This window comes from Salmo salar, chromosome ssa18, assembly GCF_905237065.1.
Source record: "Salmo salar chromosome ssa18, Ssal_v3.1, whole genome shotgun sequence".
Taxonomy (NCBI): Eukaryota; Metazoa; Chordata; class Actinopteri; order Salmoniformes; family Salmonidae; genus Salmo; species Salmo salar.
The window spans coordinates 50,074,924-50,093,028 of NC_059459.1; the positions used below are offsets into that span (position 1 = coordinate 50,074,924).

The 18,105-nt window shown below is 40.9% G+C and overlaps 1 protein-coding gene across 1 annotated transcript in view; it reads left to right on the top strand.

Annotated features, from left to right (window-relative positions):
• etnppl (ethanolamine-phosphate phospho-lyase) overlaps positions 1-12,523 on the top strand; it is a 33,007-nt gene extending 20,484 nt beyond the window's left edge. The window contains exons 7-13 of the mRNA XM_014155455.2: positions 2,198-2,280; positions 2,605-2,830; positions 3,641-3,795; positions 5,388-5,477; positions 6,202-6,332; positions 6,491-6,561; positions 11,897-12,523. Of these exons, the coding sequence (XP_014010930.1) occupies positions 2,198-2,280; positions 2,605-2,830; positions 3,641-3,795; positions 5,388-5,477; positions 6,202-6,332; positions 6,491-6,561; positions 11,897-12,001 (861 nt within the window). The 3' untranslated portion in view covers positions 12,002-12,523. The remainder of the gene's footprint in view (positions 1-2,197; positions 2,281-2,604; positions 2,831-3,640; positions 3,796-5,387; positions 5,478-6,201; positions 6,333-6,490; positions 6,562-11,896) is intronic.
• The last annotated feature ends 5,582 nt before the right edge of the window (positions 12,524-18,105 follow it).

The window sequence follows — 18,105 nt, forward strand, 5'->3', positions numbered from 1 at the left end:
GGCGGCCATCAGGAAGTCCAGGATCCAGTTGCAGAGGGAGGTGTTTAGTCCCAGGATCCTTAGCTTAGTGATGAGCTTTGAGGGTACTATGGTGTTGAACGCTGAGCTATAGTCAATTAATAGCATTCTCACATAAGTGTTCCTTTTGTCCAGGTGGGAAAGGGCAGTGTGGAGTGCAGTAGAGATTGCATCATCTATGGATCTGTTTGGGTGGTATGCAAATTGGAGTGGGTCTAGGGTTTCTGGGATAATGGTGTTGATGTGAGCCATTACCAACCTTTCAAAGCACTTCATGGCTACGGACGTGAGTGCTACGGGTCTGTAGTCATTTAGGCAGGTTGCCTTTGTGTTCTTGGGCACACGGACTATGGTGGTCTGCTTGAAACATGTTGGTATTACAGACTCAATCAGGGACATTTTGAAAATGTCAGTGAAGACACCTGCTAGTTGCTCAGCACATGCCCGGAGCACACGTCCTGGTAATCCATCTGGCCCCGCAGCCTTGTGTATGTTGACCTGTTTAAATGTCTTCCCTGTGGCTCAGTTGGTAGAGCATGGTGTTTGCAACGCCAGCATGGTGTGTGCAACGCCAGGGTTGTGGGTTCAATTCCCATGGGGGGCCAGTACAAAAAAGCAAAACAAAAGGCATGAAATGTATGCATTCACTACTGTAAGTCGCTCTGGATAAGAGCGTCTGCTAAATGATTAAAATGTAAATCAGGGATTTACTCATTGTCTGATTCATTTTCAGAGAGAGTCAGCATGGCACGATCATCCTCCAGAAAGTAGTCCATCTCAACGTTTTCCCACTGAGCTTTATTGATAGTGGTGTTAACTTCAAGGCAGCAATGTTGAGAGCAGTAGCAAAACTTTTTCAGTTTTTCATGATGTCTTTCAAAAAAGCAGCGATAGACAGGATTATCCACACTTACTTAGCAGCTGATGTTATAGACAGAAGCACGTTACATGGCAGACCAATCCGAACATCTCTCAGCATGTCCAGCCCATCCATTATCTCAGCCAATCATGGCTAGCGAGAAGGTTCCTGTATTTTTCCGTGGCTAAACCAACTAGGCTCGTTATTTAACAATTGTATTCATATTTACAGATGGCATACAAGTTTGTTATTAAGGCACATGAAAGTTCACATGTTCCATAAGGCATTTCTGCCAAAAAACATATTTATATTTCTATGCCTCTCCTGTGAAGTAGTGATGTGAGACATACACCTAGTTTCTTGAAACAGGTCACATTTATCTACAGTAGATGGCAGTCTGTCTAGGCTTTAGGTACCTGTACAGGATGACTGCAAGATGTGGTCTTCAAATCTGGACTGTACTTCTAAGTTCTTCTAATGTTTTGTAGTCCAGTGTTGTTTTTCTTAACATGAAATAGCCTAACCATTTACCCATCACACAATGTAGAACATTTGAGGTGCTCAGTTCTGGTGAGCTCCTGCGTAAATCAAGCACTGCCCATACACAAAGGAAGTTGCCTGTTTTTCCCGTTTTTTCCCCCAACACAGGCAATAATAATTGTATCTTCCACCCCTCCTTCTTTTCTCCCTCCCGTCTTTCCTATCTCTTCTCTTGCTGTTTCTCCCACTCTCAGGTCAGGGCCGAGAATGGGCTGCATAGAGGAACTCCACAGATCTGCCTGTCCCCTGGTTACACTGATTTACAGGGGCTCTTCTGGGGCTTCCCAGGGCCAATGACACTGGCTGGCTTAACCCTCTGTTCCAGGAAAAACCTGGGAGATCCACAGCCAAATCCAATGGAAGGTCCCATCTTTACTTTCTGACATCAATCATTCCCAGTTCAGTAGCAAGATGGAAGTGATGGCAGCCCAAGAAGGCAAAGAGATGGAAATGGATGGATTACAATGCAATTCTCCCAGAAGACAAGCTGGCCTAATGGACCTTTTGCTGTATGATGCAGTCTCATCTTATCCCTTTAACCATATATTTTTCATCTTGTTGCTATTGAGCTTTAAGGCTTAGTGAGATTGTTTTCTTCTTGGCTGGGAGTGGCTAAATGTTAGCCAAAAAGTGAGACTCCACTGTTATGAAAAAGGGAAGAGAGGAATTCACAGGTTCATAGACCTGGGACACTACCTGGGACAAGTCTTTCCCCTATCTGTGTGTGTTGACATAAGGGGAGACATGGTGTTGGGTCTGATGTGCTCTTCTCTTGTGCAGGTTGCTGCTTTTATTGCAGAGTCGCTGCAGAGTTGTGGTGGGCAAGTCATTCCCCCTGCAGGCTACTTCCAGAAAGTGGCACAGTATGTACCAAGAGACTGCATTTACTCACTATAAGACCCCATTTACACCTGCTATTTTTGGATTGCGATTGGACCATCGCCACACTGAAATTGGGTGTTATAAGATGCATTGTGATCTGATTGGCAATCTTATAACTTTTTGGTGGGAATTGGCTAACATTTACATTATTGTTATTTAGGAAAGAGCACAAGAGGCAACTTTTAATTAGATGTATTTTTGTGTTGCAAGTAAATACATTTGTTGTTTTGTAGCTGAAAAATTGCAGCAGTGTGTGTGTGTGCACGAGTACTTCCATACCACTGCACTGTTCCTCTCCCCCACAGACATGTTCACCGGGCTGGTGGCCTATTCATCGCTGACGAGGTGCAGGTGGGATTTGGCCGTGTTGGCACCCACTTCTGGGCCTTCCAGCTACAGGGAGAAGACTTTGTGCCTGACATTGTCACCATGGGCAAACCCATCGGCAACGGGCACCCCATGTCATGTGTGGTCACCACAAGAGAGGTAGCAGAGGCCTTCAAGAACTCTGGCATGGAGTACTTCAACACGGTAAGAGGATTAGCAACCAAGTGGTTACATAAATCGTCAAACGTTAACTTAACTGTTCCTAATGTTTGTACACTGTATTTACAATTAGTTAGCTTCACTCTTTTGCTAGCTACCAAACACTCCTTCCTTCATGCTTGGAGGCAAGAAGGTAGCCATCAAAAGAGTGAAGCTAACTAATTGTAAATACACTGGGTGTACAAAACATTAGGAACACCTTCCTAAAATTGAGTCGTCGTCCCCCCCCCGGCCCTCAGAACAGCCTCAATTCATCGGGGCATGGATTCTACAAGGTGTCGAAAGCATTCCACAGGGATGTTGGCCCATGTTGACTTCAATGCTTCCCACAGTTGTGTCAAGTTGGCTGGATGTCCTTTGGGTGGTTGACCATTCTTGATACACACAGGAAACTGTTGGGCGTGAAAAACCCAGCAGTGTTGCAGTTCTTGACACTACGATACCCTGTACAAAGGCACCTAAATATTTTGTCTTTCCCATTCACCCTCTGAATGACACACATACACAATCCATGTCTCAATTATTTCAAGGCTTAAAAATCCTTATTTGACCTGTCTCCTCCCCTTCAACAACACTGATTGAATTGGATTTAACAAGTGGCATCAATAAGGTATCATAGCTTTCACCTTGATTCACCTAGTCAGTCTATGTCATGGAAAGAGCAGGTGTCCTTAATGTTTTATATACTCAGTATAAATGTAAATAGGTGAAATTTAGCTAATTTGGCCAATTCCCAGCCGATTTGTCTTCCAGTTGTACATGACCTGACTGTTTTCTGCAACTTGGATTTCCCAGTTTGGCGGTAACCCTGTGTCCTGTGCCATTGGCCTTGCTGTGCTGGACGTGATTGAGAAAGAGGATCTCCAAGGCAACGCGCTGCGGGTGGGGGGCTACCTGACGCGACTGTTGGAGCAGCAGAAGGAGAAGCATCCACTGGTGGGGGATATCAGGTACACACACACACACACACACACACACACACACACACACACACTGCACTGTCCATAACTGCAGGGCTTTCCAGAGGGTGGTGCGGTCAGCACAACGCATCACCGCACTGCCAGCCCTGGACATCTTCGGCACCCACTGTCACAGGAAATCCAAGAAGATCATCAAGAACATCAGCCACCCGAGCCACGTTCTGTTCACCCCTCTATTGTCCAGAAGTCAAGGTCAGTACAGGTGCATCAAAGCTGAGACCAAGAGACTGAAAAACAGCTTTTGAGGATCTGAGGACCCATGCCAAATCTTTTCAGTATCCTGAGGGGGAATAGGTTTTATCGTGCCCTCTTCACGACTGTCTTGGTGTGCTTGGACCATGTTAGTTTGTTGGTGATGTGGACACCAAGGAACTTGAAGCTGTCAACCTGTCCACTACAGCCCCGTCGATGAGAATGGGGGCATGCTCGGTCCTCCTTTTCCTGTAGTCCACAATCATCTCCTTTGTCTTGATCACATTGAGGGAGAGGTTGTTGTCCTGGCACCACCCGGCCAGGTCTCTGACCTCCCTATAGGCTGTCTCGTCGTTGTTGGTGATCAGGCCTACCACTGTGTCATCGGCAAACTTAATGATGGTGTTTGAGTCGTGCCTGTCTGTGCAGTCATGAGTGAACAGCGAGTACAAGAGGGGACTGAGCACGCACCCCTGAGGGGCCCCTGTGTTGAGGATTAGCGTGGCGGATGTGTAGATACCTATCCTTACCACCTGGGTGCGGCCCGTCAGGAAGTCCAGGATCCAGTTGCAGAGGGAGGTGTTTAGTCCCAGGGTCCTTATCTTAGTACCAATGGTCAGCCTGGTACAGCAACTGCACCGCCCTCAACCGCAAGGCTCTCCAGAGGGTAGTGCGGTCTGCACAACGCATCACCGGGCGGCAAACTACCTGCCCTCCATGACACCTACAGCACCCGATGTCACAGGAAGGCCAAAAAGATCATCAAGGACAACAACCACCCGAGCCACTGCCTGTTCATACCGCTATCATCCAGAAGGCGAGGTCAGTACAGGTTCATCAAAGCTGGGACCGAGAGTTTGAAAAACAACTTCTGTCTCAAGGCCATCAGACTGCTAAACAGCAATCACTAACTCAGAGAGGCTGCTGCCTACATTGAGACCCAATCACCGGACACTTTAATAAATGGATCACTAGTCACTTTAAACAATGCCACTTTAATAATGTTCACATATCTCACATTACTCATATCACATGTATATACTGTATTTTATACTATCTACTGTACCTTGCCTATGCTGCTCGGCCATCGCTCATCCATATACTTATATGTGCATATTCTCATTCACCCCTTTAGCTTTGTGTGTATTAGGTAATTGTTGGGGAATTGTTAGATTACTTGTTAGAAATTACTGCACTGTTGGAACTAGAAGCACAAGCATTTCGCTACATGTGCATTTCCTGACACCACACTCCGAGGGCCCTCAGGATTCTTAGAAATGCAGCTGGTAACAACACGTTCAACATGACAGAGGTTCACAAAAGCTCTGTGTGTGTCAGGGGTCAGACTGTGATGATGTAATGTCTAATAGGGGTCGTGGCCTGTTTGTTGGGGCGGAGCTTGTGAGAGATCGGGTGAAACTGACCCCTGCTACAGCGGAAGCCCAGGACATAATTTACAAGTGAGTGACTCATTTAGGCCCTTTTTAGACATTTATAAAACGTACTTCGTTTTTATACTGCATTTTAGCATATGGTCAGTTCTTAAAATGAGATTAAACACAGTTTATAAAATGTCTGCACATTTATCAAGCCATGTAAATCACACATAGAAGCATGTTTTATCAATTAGAATCATGTTAAATCAAATAGCACATTTTCAAATCAAGAATAGGTTTTTAATTCACAATTTGCCATGGATTCCGACTTATTTTTTTAGGATCAAGTTCTGTGAGTATTTTTAAGACCCATGTTGGTTTCGGTTTCAAACATCACATGATACCGGTGATGTGTCGTATTGTAATGATCTGAATAAAAGTTTATAAATTGAGCAATGCAGAAGCACACATGAACTACGTGCAGTTGTTATATGAGCATATTAAGACCAAAAATCGTTGTGCACCTACTAGTTGTAGTGTTACAACACCGTTTATGTAAACGTTTGGACATACTCGTCATTGACAGCCATTGTCTCAACCCCAGTGTAAACGTGGCTATAGTTGGCTGTACTATAGTAAACTAAACCATAGTTTAGCACTTGGGGGATGGTCTTAAGTCAAGAAACATATCTTCTCTTGAAAATCTTAATTGTAATTGATCCACTAGAGACTTGTAGACCCAGAACAGATATTGCAGTATGCTTGTTTCATTAGGACAAATATGGAGTTCCAAACTCTGTTTCCCCAGACTGAAGGAACAACACATCCTACTAAGTGCAGATGGTCCTCATCGCAATGTCCTCAAGTTCAAACCACCCATGTGCTTCTCTGAGGAGGACGCCGACATGGTCGTGGAAAAGATTGACCAGATTCTCACAGGTACTCTTAATGCCCCTCTGAGTTTGTGAGCTGTTGTCTGGAAAGTATTAGAAACCACATCCTTCTTTCTCTTGTCCATTATTCAAAATGCTTGTAGTGTCATGTCACTGTAGTACCATGGCAAGAAGTTTTATTATGAGGATTTTTTTTTTTTACAGACATTGAGAAGGCGTTGGGGTTACAAATGCCCTCCACAGTACATACAAAGAATGGAAGCCGTAAGAGAAATGTAAGTCTGGCCCAGTTCATATAGGCCCTAGCTCCTTCCCCTCAATCTCTTTGGCATTCACATATCTAATTTTAGCAGTACCAGTGTGTCGCCACTGATTATGTTAATGTATTGTGATATTTTTTTGGAACTGAGTTTCCATAGCTAGGGCTGACACTTAGGACTTGAGAAGAGCAGAACCAATGAACCCTGCATCATCAATACAGTTGCTCTGTGAGAAGGTGTTAACTGTGGAAGGTGTTAACCCATGTTCACAGTTAGCCATTGTTATTTAAATGCTGGCTGAAAAGTACTAGTGGCCTCGCCTTGGTCCCAAGTCAGAGCAAGTCATCGGAGGCCATGGCCCAGTGAGTCACTCTCTGGAGCCGGGCAGTGGAAGTGGAAAACAAAAGTCTGAGCCTTTTTAGTAAAACACCAGGGTAAATCCTTAGTGGAAATTCACCATAATGGTGCATATATACGAAGGACTTACCACACACCAGGGTGTCATTTGCTCTAGTCAGTCCTTCTAGGATTCTGCAATTGCCAATTGTTTTTCAAAATTAACAATTTCCTGCATATTATGCGAGAACTCGCAATTTTCACCAATCACTGCCCATTTACCACATAATTTGGTTCAATCAAGCCAAACCTTTTCCCACGTCAGCGCATTTTTGTGACAAATTGGACAAAATCATTGCATATTGCCATGCAAAATATCACAATTGCTGCAGCAAAATCAAGCATTTTTGCCTGCAAATATCACAAAAAGTTCCCACGATATCCTGGAGGGACTAATTGTCTAGTGTAATTGTTTCCATTAGGAGTGTGACACTAAAGACTTGGGGTGAGCAGAATCAACAACCTCTGAATCATCAAGACAGTTGCTTTGTCAGAAGATGTTAAAGTTAGGTTAGCTATTGTTTATGTAATTGCCAGATGAATAGTACCAGTGGCCTTGCCTTGGCTCCAAGTCAGAGCAGGTCCGTCAGAACCATGGCCCACAAATCAATGAATAAGAATTATGTTATACATATCTACAGTTGAAGTCGGAAGTTTACATACACTTAGGTTGGAGTCATTAAAACTCATTTTTCAACCACTCCACAAATTTCTTGTTAACAAACTATAGTTTTGGCAAGTCGGTTAGGACATCTACTTTGTGCATGACAAGTAATTTTTCCAACAATTGTTTACAGACAGATTATTTCACTTATAACTCACTGTATTACAATTCTAGTGGGTCAGAAGTTTACATACACTAAGTTGACTGTGCCTTTAAACAGCTTTGAATATTCCAGAAAATGATGTCATGGCTTTGGAAGCTTCTGATAGGCTAATTGACATCATTTGAGTCAATTGGAGGTGTACCTGTGGATGTATTTCAAGGCCTACCTTCAAACTCAGTGCCTCTTTGCTTGACATCATGGGAAAATCAAAATAAATCAGCCAAGACATCAGAAAAGAAATTGCAGACCTCCACAAGTCTGGACCATCCTTGGGAGCAATTTCCAAATGCCTGAAGGTACCACGTTCATCTGTACAAACAATAGTACATAAGTATAAACACCATGGGACCACGCAGCCATCATAACGCTCAGGAAGGAGACGCGTTCTGTCTCCTAGAGATGAACGTACTTTGGTGCGAAAAGTGCAAATCAATCCCAGATGCTGGAGGAAACAGGTACAAAAGTATCTATATCCAGAGTAAAACGAGTCCTATATTGACATAAATTGAAAGGCCGCTCAGCAAGGAAGAAGCCACTGCTCCAAAATCACCATAAAAAAGAAAGCCAGACTACGGTTTGCAACTGCACATGGGGACAAAGATCGTTCTTTTTGGAGAAATGTCCTCTGGTCTGATGAAAAACAAATAGAACTGTTTGGCCATAATGACCATCGTTATGTTTGGAGGAAAAAGGGGGAGGCTTGCAAGCCGAAGAACACCATCCCAACCGTGAAGCACATGGGTGGCAGCATCATGTTGTTGGGGTGCTTTGTTGCAGGAGGGACTGGTGCACTTTACAAAATAGATGGCATCATGAGGATGGAAAATTATGTATATATATTGAAGCAACATCTCAAGACATCAGTCAGGAAGTTAAAGCTTGGTCGCAAATGGGTCTTCCAAATGGACAATGACCCCAAAAACACTTCCAAAGCTGTGGCAAAATGACTTAAAGACAACCAAGTCAAGGTATTGGAGTGGCCATCACAAAGCCCTGACCTTAATCCTATAGAAAATTTGTGGGCAGAACTGAAAAAGAGTGTGCGAGCAAGGAGGCCTACAAACTTGACTCAGTTACACCAGCTATGTCAGGAGGAATGGGCCAAAATTCACCCAACTTATTGTGGGAAGGTTGTGGAAGGCTACCAGAAACATTTGACCCAAGTTAAACAATTTAAAGGCAATGCTACCAAATAGAAGAAATAAAAGCTGAAATAAATCATTCTCTCTACTATTTTTCTGATATTTCACATTCTTAAAATAAAGTGGTGATCCTAACTAACCTAAGACAGGGAATTTTTACTGGGATTAAATGTCAGGAATTGGGAAAAAACTGAGTTTAAATGTAGTTGGCTAAGGTGTATGTAAACTTCCGACTTCAACTGTATATGCACATCAATTACACAATACATGTGAATCATATGAAACAAACACATTCTTCAGTAAAAAAGCACCTCTAACATCTGCCTGAATGCTGGCCTTCGCCTCTTCACTGTTGACGTTGAGGCTGGTGTTTTGCGAGTACTATTTAATGAAGCTGCCAGTTGAGGACTTGTGAGGTGTCTGTTTCTCAAACTATGGGATAAAACGGTTCTGGTTACCAGAGGGAGGGAGGAAGAGGCTGTGTTTGTTTTAATACTTTTTATAAAATTATATTTAAAAATATGAAATGACAGCTGCTTTTTTTCTTTTAATTTTTTTTCTTTTAATCCACACCCCCTCCCAAAATGGCTGCTGTGCCATTTCTTCCCCTTGCATTACTTGACAAAGATACAGAAAAACTAGATGTGTAAATCTAGTAAGTCCAGAACTGGCATAGTCCTTTAATGGGTCCTTTAAGACAACGGGGCAGATATTGCTCAGTTGTGCACCGGGGCCTCCCACTCCTCTTTCTATTCTGGTTAGGGCCAGTTTGTGCTGTTCTGTGAAGGGAGTAGTTCACAGCATTGAACGTGATCTTCAGTTTCTTGGCAATTTCTCAGAACAAGAATAGACTGACGAGTTTCAAAAGAAAGGTCTTTGTTTCTGGCAATTTTGAGCCTGTAATCGAACCCACAAATGCTGATGCTCCAGATGCTCAACTAGTCTAAAGAAGGCCCGTTTTATTTATTCTTTAATAAGCACAACAGTATTCAGCTGTGCTAACATAATTGCAAAAGGGTTTTCTAATGATCAATTAACCTTTTAAAATTATAAACTTGGATTAGCTAACACAACGTGCCATTGAACACAGGAGAGATGGTTGCTGATAATGGGCCTCTGTACGCCTATGTAGATATTCCATTAAAAATCTGCCATTTCCAACTACAATAATAATTTACAACATTAACAATGTCTACACTGTATTTCTGATCAATTAATTGTATGTTAATTTAATGGACAAAAAAATTAGCTTTTCTTTCAAAAACAAGGACATTTCTAAGTGACCCCAAACTTTTGAATGGTAGTGTACAGTTGTGCCCAAAGGTTTTTAGAATGACACAAATATTCATTTCCACAAAGTTTGCTGCTTCAGTGTCTTTAGATATTTTTGTCAGATTTCCTTTGGAATACTGTAGTATAATTACAAGCATTTCTTAAGTGTCAAAGGCTTTTATTGACAATTACATGAAGTTGATGCAAACTAGCTAGCTACGCCCAGGACCAGAGTTGGACCAGAGCTAGTGCAGACCAGAGCAGAAGTTTGTGTTTGTATTTATTATGGATCCCCATTAGCTGCTTCAAAAGCAGCAGCTACTCTTCCTGGGGTCCAGCAAAATTAAGGCAGTTTATACAATTTTAAAAACATTACAATACATTCACAGATTTCACAACACACTGTGTGCCCTCAGGCCCCTACTCCACCACTACCACATATCTACTGTACTAAATCCATGTGTATGTATAGTGTGTATGTTATCATGTGTGTGTGTATGCATGTGTCTGTGCCAATGTTTGTGTTGCTTCATAGTCCCCGCTGTTCCATAAGGTGTTTATTTATTTATTTTTTAAATCAAATTTTACTGCTTGCGTCAGTTACTTGATGTGGAATAGAGTTCATTTACATTTTAGTCATTTAGCAGACGCTCTTATCCTATTTTACGAGCCTAGTGGTTAGAGCATTGGACCAGTAACCGAAAGGTTGCTGGCTCGAATCCCCGAGCTGACAAGGTACAAATCGGTCACTCTGCCCCTGAACAAGGCAGTTAACCCACTGTTACCCGGTAGGACGTCATTGTAAATAAGAATTTGTTCTCAACTGACTTGCCTAGTTAAATAAAGGTACAATTTAAAAAACAGAGATAACAGTGGAATACAAATGTGTGGTCACACGATTATTACAGACTATACCCCTGGAAATATGGTTATCTGTAGCAGTACGATGATAACGCTGTGAAATAGTTGGAATGAGATGAGTTACCTGAGCAGGGGTTTGGCTGTATTTGAGTCAATATTTTATAAGATAACTTTTTCCCTTTCCATATTTCAATGCAAGCCATCGCTCTTGTAAAACTGGGGCTTCTCACAAAAGTGGTCAACTTGTCAATGTACTCCAAATCCATTGAGAAATAGTAGCATTTAAGGCAGAAGAGATGACTAAAGCATTCCATTCCATGACCTATTCTTGGTAGCGGCCCGGAAATGAGAACCTGCTTGCCTGTCTCCTTTAACCTGCCTATGAGCGCTCTGAAGTCATCTTTTACAAACATGAATGACTACTGTGTGAGCATTCAGGTGCTTCTCCATCACCACACGGACCTGGTATTATTATAATATAGTATTATCTTTTCAGATCTGTGGACACAGAAGGTTTGTGGCAGCGTAAGTTTGTGGCAGCTTAATTGGGGAGAACGGGCTCGTGGTAATGGCTGGCGTGGAATCAGTGGAACAATATCAAATACATCAAACACATGGTTTCCAGGTGTTTGATGCCATTCCATTTGCTCAGTTCCGGCCATTATTATGAGCCCTTCTCACCTCAGAAGCCTCCTGTGGTGAACACTGAAAGGGTGGGTGTTAGGGGAAAGAGCTAAAGGAAATGGAACCAGGAGGGAGAAAGATGATACTGAGAATGCAGCAAAATGTTACACATACTGTATGCCTTCAGATTCATCCATATTGTTCTCAACATGTTCATTTGATCACAAGGTTCAACCTGAGGAAAACGGATGTCATCATTCAAATGGAATAGGCCATAGCTGTGATACGTCTCAACAGCATGCCTCTCAGCAAAACAAAAGGCTGAGGCCTTAATGGACTTGTGGAGTTTTGCTACTAAGACCTGAATAGTGTGCCCTGCGCACTTACATGTTTCGATGGATAAAGGAAGCGACTTCATTCTCAAATCTATAATGACTTTTGTAAGCATTTATAATATGTTAGTTACACGTTGATGTTATAATCTTAATCTCAGGTACTTTGAAATGTGATTGGAAATTTGGACAGGCATGTATAAGGCCTGCTGTTCCTCCTTATAGAGACAGAATGCAAATGAACTAGAAACCCATACTGACAGTGAGGAACAAACTTAATGTGCTAATGTCCAGGATGTCTTTAGAGTCATGCATTGATCCCTCACTGTGACTTCATATTAAATAGTAAATGTCAATGATTACAAATGCTAACTTTTTCAAAGTATCATAATGAAATATAAAGAGCATGATAGGAGGCCTACTGAAAACACTATAAAGTAGTATTGGCCATTGTCATGTTATTGCCCACATTTAGAGAGGTTCTTCAATGAAATGTCAAATAAATAATGCAGAGAGAATTGTTTATCTTTGTGTCTAGCAGCCTCTTGTGTACATTGAAAGAAAATGCTGAGGAGCAGAGTTGGCTACACAGAAACCTTGGACAAGACATGGTGCACTGCTATGCTAATTGTGGCAAGAACAAGTACCAAAACACTTAGTTAATAGCCCAGGCATTTATTTGCTTAAATCACGGAACACAACAGGTGCTTGTTAGAGACAGTCTTCTATTTTAGCTTTCTCATTTGTATAGTTAATTGTTTAACCTCTTGGGGCTAGGTGGGACGCTAGCGTGCCACCCGTGGTGCACTCCATCAACAGCAGGTGCATTTCAAGAGCGGCAAATTTGAATCCAAATAAATGTCAAAATTCAAATTTTTCAAAAATACAACTATGTTACACCATTTGAAAGATAAACATCTCCTTAATCTAACCACGTTTTACGATTTCAAAAAGGTTTTACGGCGAAAGCATAAATTTAGAGTATGTTAGGACAGTACATTTACAAGAGTTGTGTGTAATGTTTTGTCAAGTCAAAGACAGGGTCACCAAAACCATAAAACCAGCTAAAATGATACACTAACCTTTTACAATCTCCATCAGATGACACTCCTAGGACATTATGTTAGACAATGCATGCATTTTTAGTTCTATCAAGTTGATATTTATATCCAAAAACAGCGTTTTACTATGGCATTGATGTTGAGGAAATCGTTTCCCTCCAATAACCGGCAGTCAAGTCAGCGTCACAAATTAAATAATTAAAATTAGAAAACATTGGTAAAATATTATATTGTCATTTAAAGAATTATAGATTTACATCTTTTGAACGCAATCAACTTGCCAGATTTAAAAATAACCTTACTGGGAAATCACACTTTGCAATAATCTGAGCACTGCGCCCAGAAAAATACGCGTTGCGATACAGACTAGACGTCATGTTGGGGAGATCTAAAATCGAAAATACTATGTAAATAATCCATTACCTTTGATTCTCTTCATCAGATGTCACTTCCAGGTATCACAGGTCCATAACGAATGTAGTTTTGTTCAAAAAAGCTCATCATTTATGTCCAAAAATCTCCGTCTCGTTAGCACATGATGTAAGCCAGCCGGACTTCTCGTCATGAACGAGGGGAAAAAATATATTTCCGTTCGTTCAAACATGTCAAACGTTGTATAGCATAAATCATTAGGGCCTTTTTTAACCAGAACATGAATAATATTCAAGGTGGACGAATGCATACTCTTTTATAACGTATTGGAACGAGGGTACCCAACATGAAGTAGCGCGCCAGGTGTCTAATGGGACATCATCGTTCCATGGCTCTTGTTCGGTCAGATCTCCCTCCAGAAGACTCAAAACACTTTGTAAAGGCTGGTGACATCTAGTGGAAGCAATAGGAAGTGCCAAAATATTCCTAAACCCCTGTGTTTTTCAATGGGATAGGTTTAAAGTCAATACAACACATCAGGTATCCACTTCCTGTCAGAAAATGTCTCAGGGTTTTGCCTGCCAAATGAGTTCTGTTATACTCACAGACACCATTCAAACAGTTTTGGAAACTTTAGAGTGTTTTCTATCCATATATAATAAGTATATGCATATTGTAGTTACTGGGTAGGATTAGTAACCAGATTAAATCGGGTACATTTTTTTTATCCAGACGTGCAAATGCTGCCCCCTAGACCCAACAGGTTAATACCAGCTTTTCTTGTACTAATATGTTATCATTTGCACACGGTGTCACATTTATTTTGTCTTAGTATGCCTGTATAAAATAAAATACAACTTTTCCTTGACAGGATATTCATTGACCTCCGACTGTGCCTTTCCGGAAGTTAATACTTTCACTACTAGAGGGCGATCTGCCAATTTCTAGTGGTCTGTACTCCCAAAATAGTTTTTGTGCTTGCCAGTTAGCTAGCAGTTCTCAGCGCTAGCAGTGTCTTACAGCTGATAAAAATTGATGATTTCAGTAAATACTCAAAAATTATGGCATTATTTAATGTAACAAATCAAACATTAAACCTCGTAAACAATTCATAGTAACCTTTAGATCCAGCGTTAATTTGAAACAGGTGTTTATTTGCTGAAATGTGTGACATTGGCTGGCTATTAAAAGGAACGGGGCTATTTGAGACTCAGCAAGTTTTAAGGTACATCAGGTTCCTATTGCCCAATATTGCTAAAGTTTGATCAATGCAACACTGAAGTGTAGGGGACATTTGTCCTAAAATATTGGTTTTGTCTTTGGTGAACACATTTGCAAGGATAATTATTATATTATATTAAAGACAATTATTATCCTAATGTGCAGTAATAACATAAAAAGGTAATAAAATAGATACTGTATTTATGAATACATACTTTCTTGAATTTATAACCATCATAAAAAGTGTTACTAATGGTACAATAGGTTAAGGTGGGTCACTGTTGTTCAGCCAAATGCACCACTAACACAGAATCTCCCAAGGTTCTGTTTTGTTCCCACTTTTGTATATTTCATAAGTTCTTACAGACTGTAAATTAAATGTTCCTATGACAGCCCCTGTCAGCCTTCTGCAAAATGACAAGAAACACTATGGTCCAGTCCTAGATGACTTTGTCTAGTGATGTGATAGATCACATTTAGGGCCTCGTTGCACTACATTACTTTGATTAGCCTTCCCTGTGGCTCAGTTGGTAGAGCATGGTGTTTGCAATGCCAGGGTTGTGGGTTCAATTCCCACGGGGGGCCAGTAGGAAAAAAATAAAAAATGTATGCATTCACTACTGTAAGTCGCTCTGGATAAGAGCGTCGGCTAAATGTGATGACAAACTAGGTCCAGGAGAGATACAGTGAGGGGAAAAAATAGAAGATCTGCAAAGAGGAGTGGGACAAAATCCCTCCTGAGATGTGTGCAAAACTGGTGGCCAACTTCAAGAAACGTCTGACCTCTGTGATTGCCAACAAGGGTTTTGCCTCCAAGTACTAAGTCATGTTTTGCAGAGGGGTTAAATACTTATTTCCCTCATTAAAATGCAAATAATTTTGTAACATTTTTGACATGCGTTTTTCTGGATTTTTTTGTTGTTATTCTGTCTCTCACTGTTCAAATAAACCTACCATTAAAATTATAGACTGATCATTTCTTTGTAAGTGGGCAAACATACAAAATCAGCAGGGGATCAAATACTTTTTTCCCTCACTGTACTTGTGAAGTGTAAAGAGAGATACATACAAATCTCTCTTTTAAGACATGCTCCAGAATTTTATCAACTAGTTAGTATTTTTTAAACTTCCTGCATTGGGCTGGAAGTGTCAATGTGTAGTTCATACATGTATAATGTATGAGCAGAATTACTGTTTTATCTCAATTAGCCAAGAGTGTGCAAAGCTGTCATCAAGGCAAAGGGTGGCTACTTTGAAGAATATAAAATCTAAAATCTATTTTGATTTGTTTAACACTTTTTTGGTTGCTACATGATTCAATATGTGTTATTTCATAGTGTTGATGTCTTCACTATTATTCTACAATGTAGAATATAGTAAAAATAACGACAGTTGAAGTCAGAAGTTAACATAGACTTAGGTTGGAGTCATTAAAACTTGTTTTTCAACCATTCCACAAATTTCTTGTTAACAAACTATAGTTTTGGCAAGTCGGTTTGGACATCGACTATGTGAATGACAAGTCATTTTTCCAACAATTGTTTCCATTGTTTTCACTGTATCACAATTCCAGTGGGTCAGAAGTTTACATACACTAAGTTGACTGTGCCTTTAAACAGCTTGGAAAATTCCAGAAAATTATGTCATGGCTTTTGAAGTTTCTGTTAGGCAAATTGACATAATTTGAGTCAATTGGAGGTGTACCTGTGGATGTATTTCAAGGCCTACCTTCAAACTCAGTGCCTCTTTGCTTGACATCATGGGAAAATCAAAAGAAATCAGCCAAGACCTCAAATAAATAATTGTAGACCTCCACAAGTCTGGTTCATCCTTGGGAGCAATTTCCAAACGCCTGAAGGTACCCACATTTTCAATGGTGTGTTCAAATAATAAAAAATCTAAACACCTTAAACAGATAAAATGAGAGAAAAAAAAATATATAGGGGGAAAAAACACAGTACCAGTCAAAAGTTAGGACACACCTACTCATTCAAGGGTTTTTTCTTCATTTTTACTATTTTCTACATCATGAAGACATCAAAACTATGAAATAACACATATGGAACCAAAAAAGTGTTAAACAAATCAAAATAGATTTTGCCTTGATGACAGCTTTGCACACGCTTGGCATTCTCTCAACCAGCTTCATGAGGTAGTCACTTGGAATGCATTTCAATTAAACAGGTGTGCCTTGTTAAAAGTTAATGTGGAATTTCTTTACCTCTTATTGCGTTTGAGCCAATCAATTGTGTTGTGACAAGGTAGGAGTGGTATACCAAATAGGGATAAGTCCATATTATGGCAAGAACAGCTCAAATAAGCAAAGAGAAATGACAGTCCATCATTACTTTAAGACATAAAGGTCAGTAAATCCGGAAAATTTCAAGAACTTTGAATGTTTTTTCAAGTGCAGTTGCAAAAACCATCAAGCGCTATGATGAAACTGGCTCTCATGAGGACCGCCACAAGAAAAGAAGACCCAGAGTTACCTCTGCTGCAGAGGATAAGTTCATTAGAGTTACCAGCCTCAGAAATCTGCAATTAACTGCACCTCAGATTGCAGCCCAAATAAATGCTTCACAGAGATAAAGTAATAGACACATCTCAATATCAACTGTTCTGGGGAGACTGCATGAATCAGGCCTTTGTGGTCGAATTGCTGCAAAGAAACCACTACTAAAGGACACCAATATGAAGAAGAGACTTGCTTGTGCCAAGAAACACGAGCAATGGACATTAGACCGGTGGAAATCTGTCCTTTGGTCTGATGAGTCCAAATTTCAGATTTTTGGTTCCAACCGCCGTGTCTTTGTGAGCAGCAAAGTAGGTGAATGGATGATCTCTGAATGTGTGGTTCCCACCGTGAAGCATGGAGGAGGTGTGATGGTATGGGGGTGCTTTTCTGGTGATACTGTCAGTGATTTATTTAGAATTCGAAGGCACACTTAACCAGCATGGCTACCACAGCATTCTGCAGTGATACGCCATCCCATCTGGTTTGCGCTTAGTGGGACAATCATTTTTTTTCAACAGGACAATGACCCAACACACCTCCAAGAGAGTGATGGAGTGCTGCATCAGATGACCTGGCCTCCACAATCACCCGACCTCAACCCAATTGAGATGGTTTCGGATGAGTTGGACCGCAGAAAAGTAAAAGCGGCCAACAAGTGCTCAGCATGTGGGAACTCCTTCAAGACTGTTGGAAAAGCATTGCAGGTGACTACCTCATGAAGCTGGTTGAGAGAATGCCAAGTGTGCAAAGCTGTCATCAATGTAAAGGGTGGCTACTATGAAAAATATCAAAAATAAAGTATACTTTGATTTAACACTTTTTTGGTTGCTACACGATTCCATTTGTGTTATTTCATAGTTTTGATGTCTTCACTATTTCTACAATGTAGAAAATTGTCAAAATAAAGAAAAACCTTAGAATGGGTTGGTGTGTCCA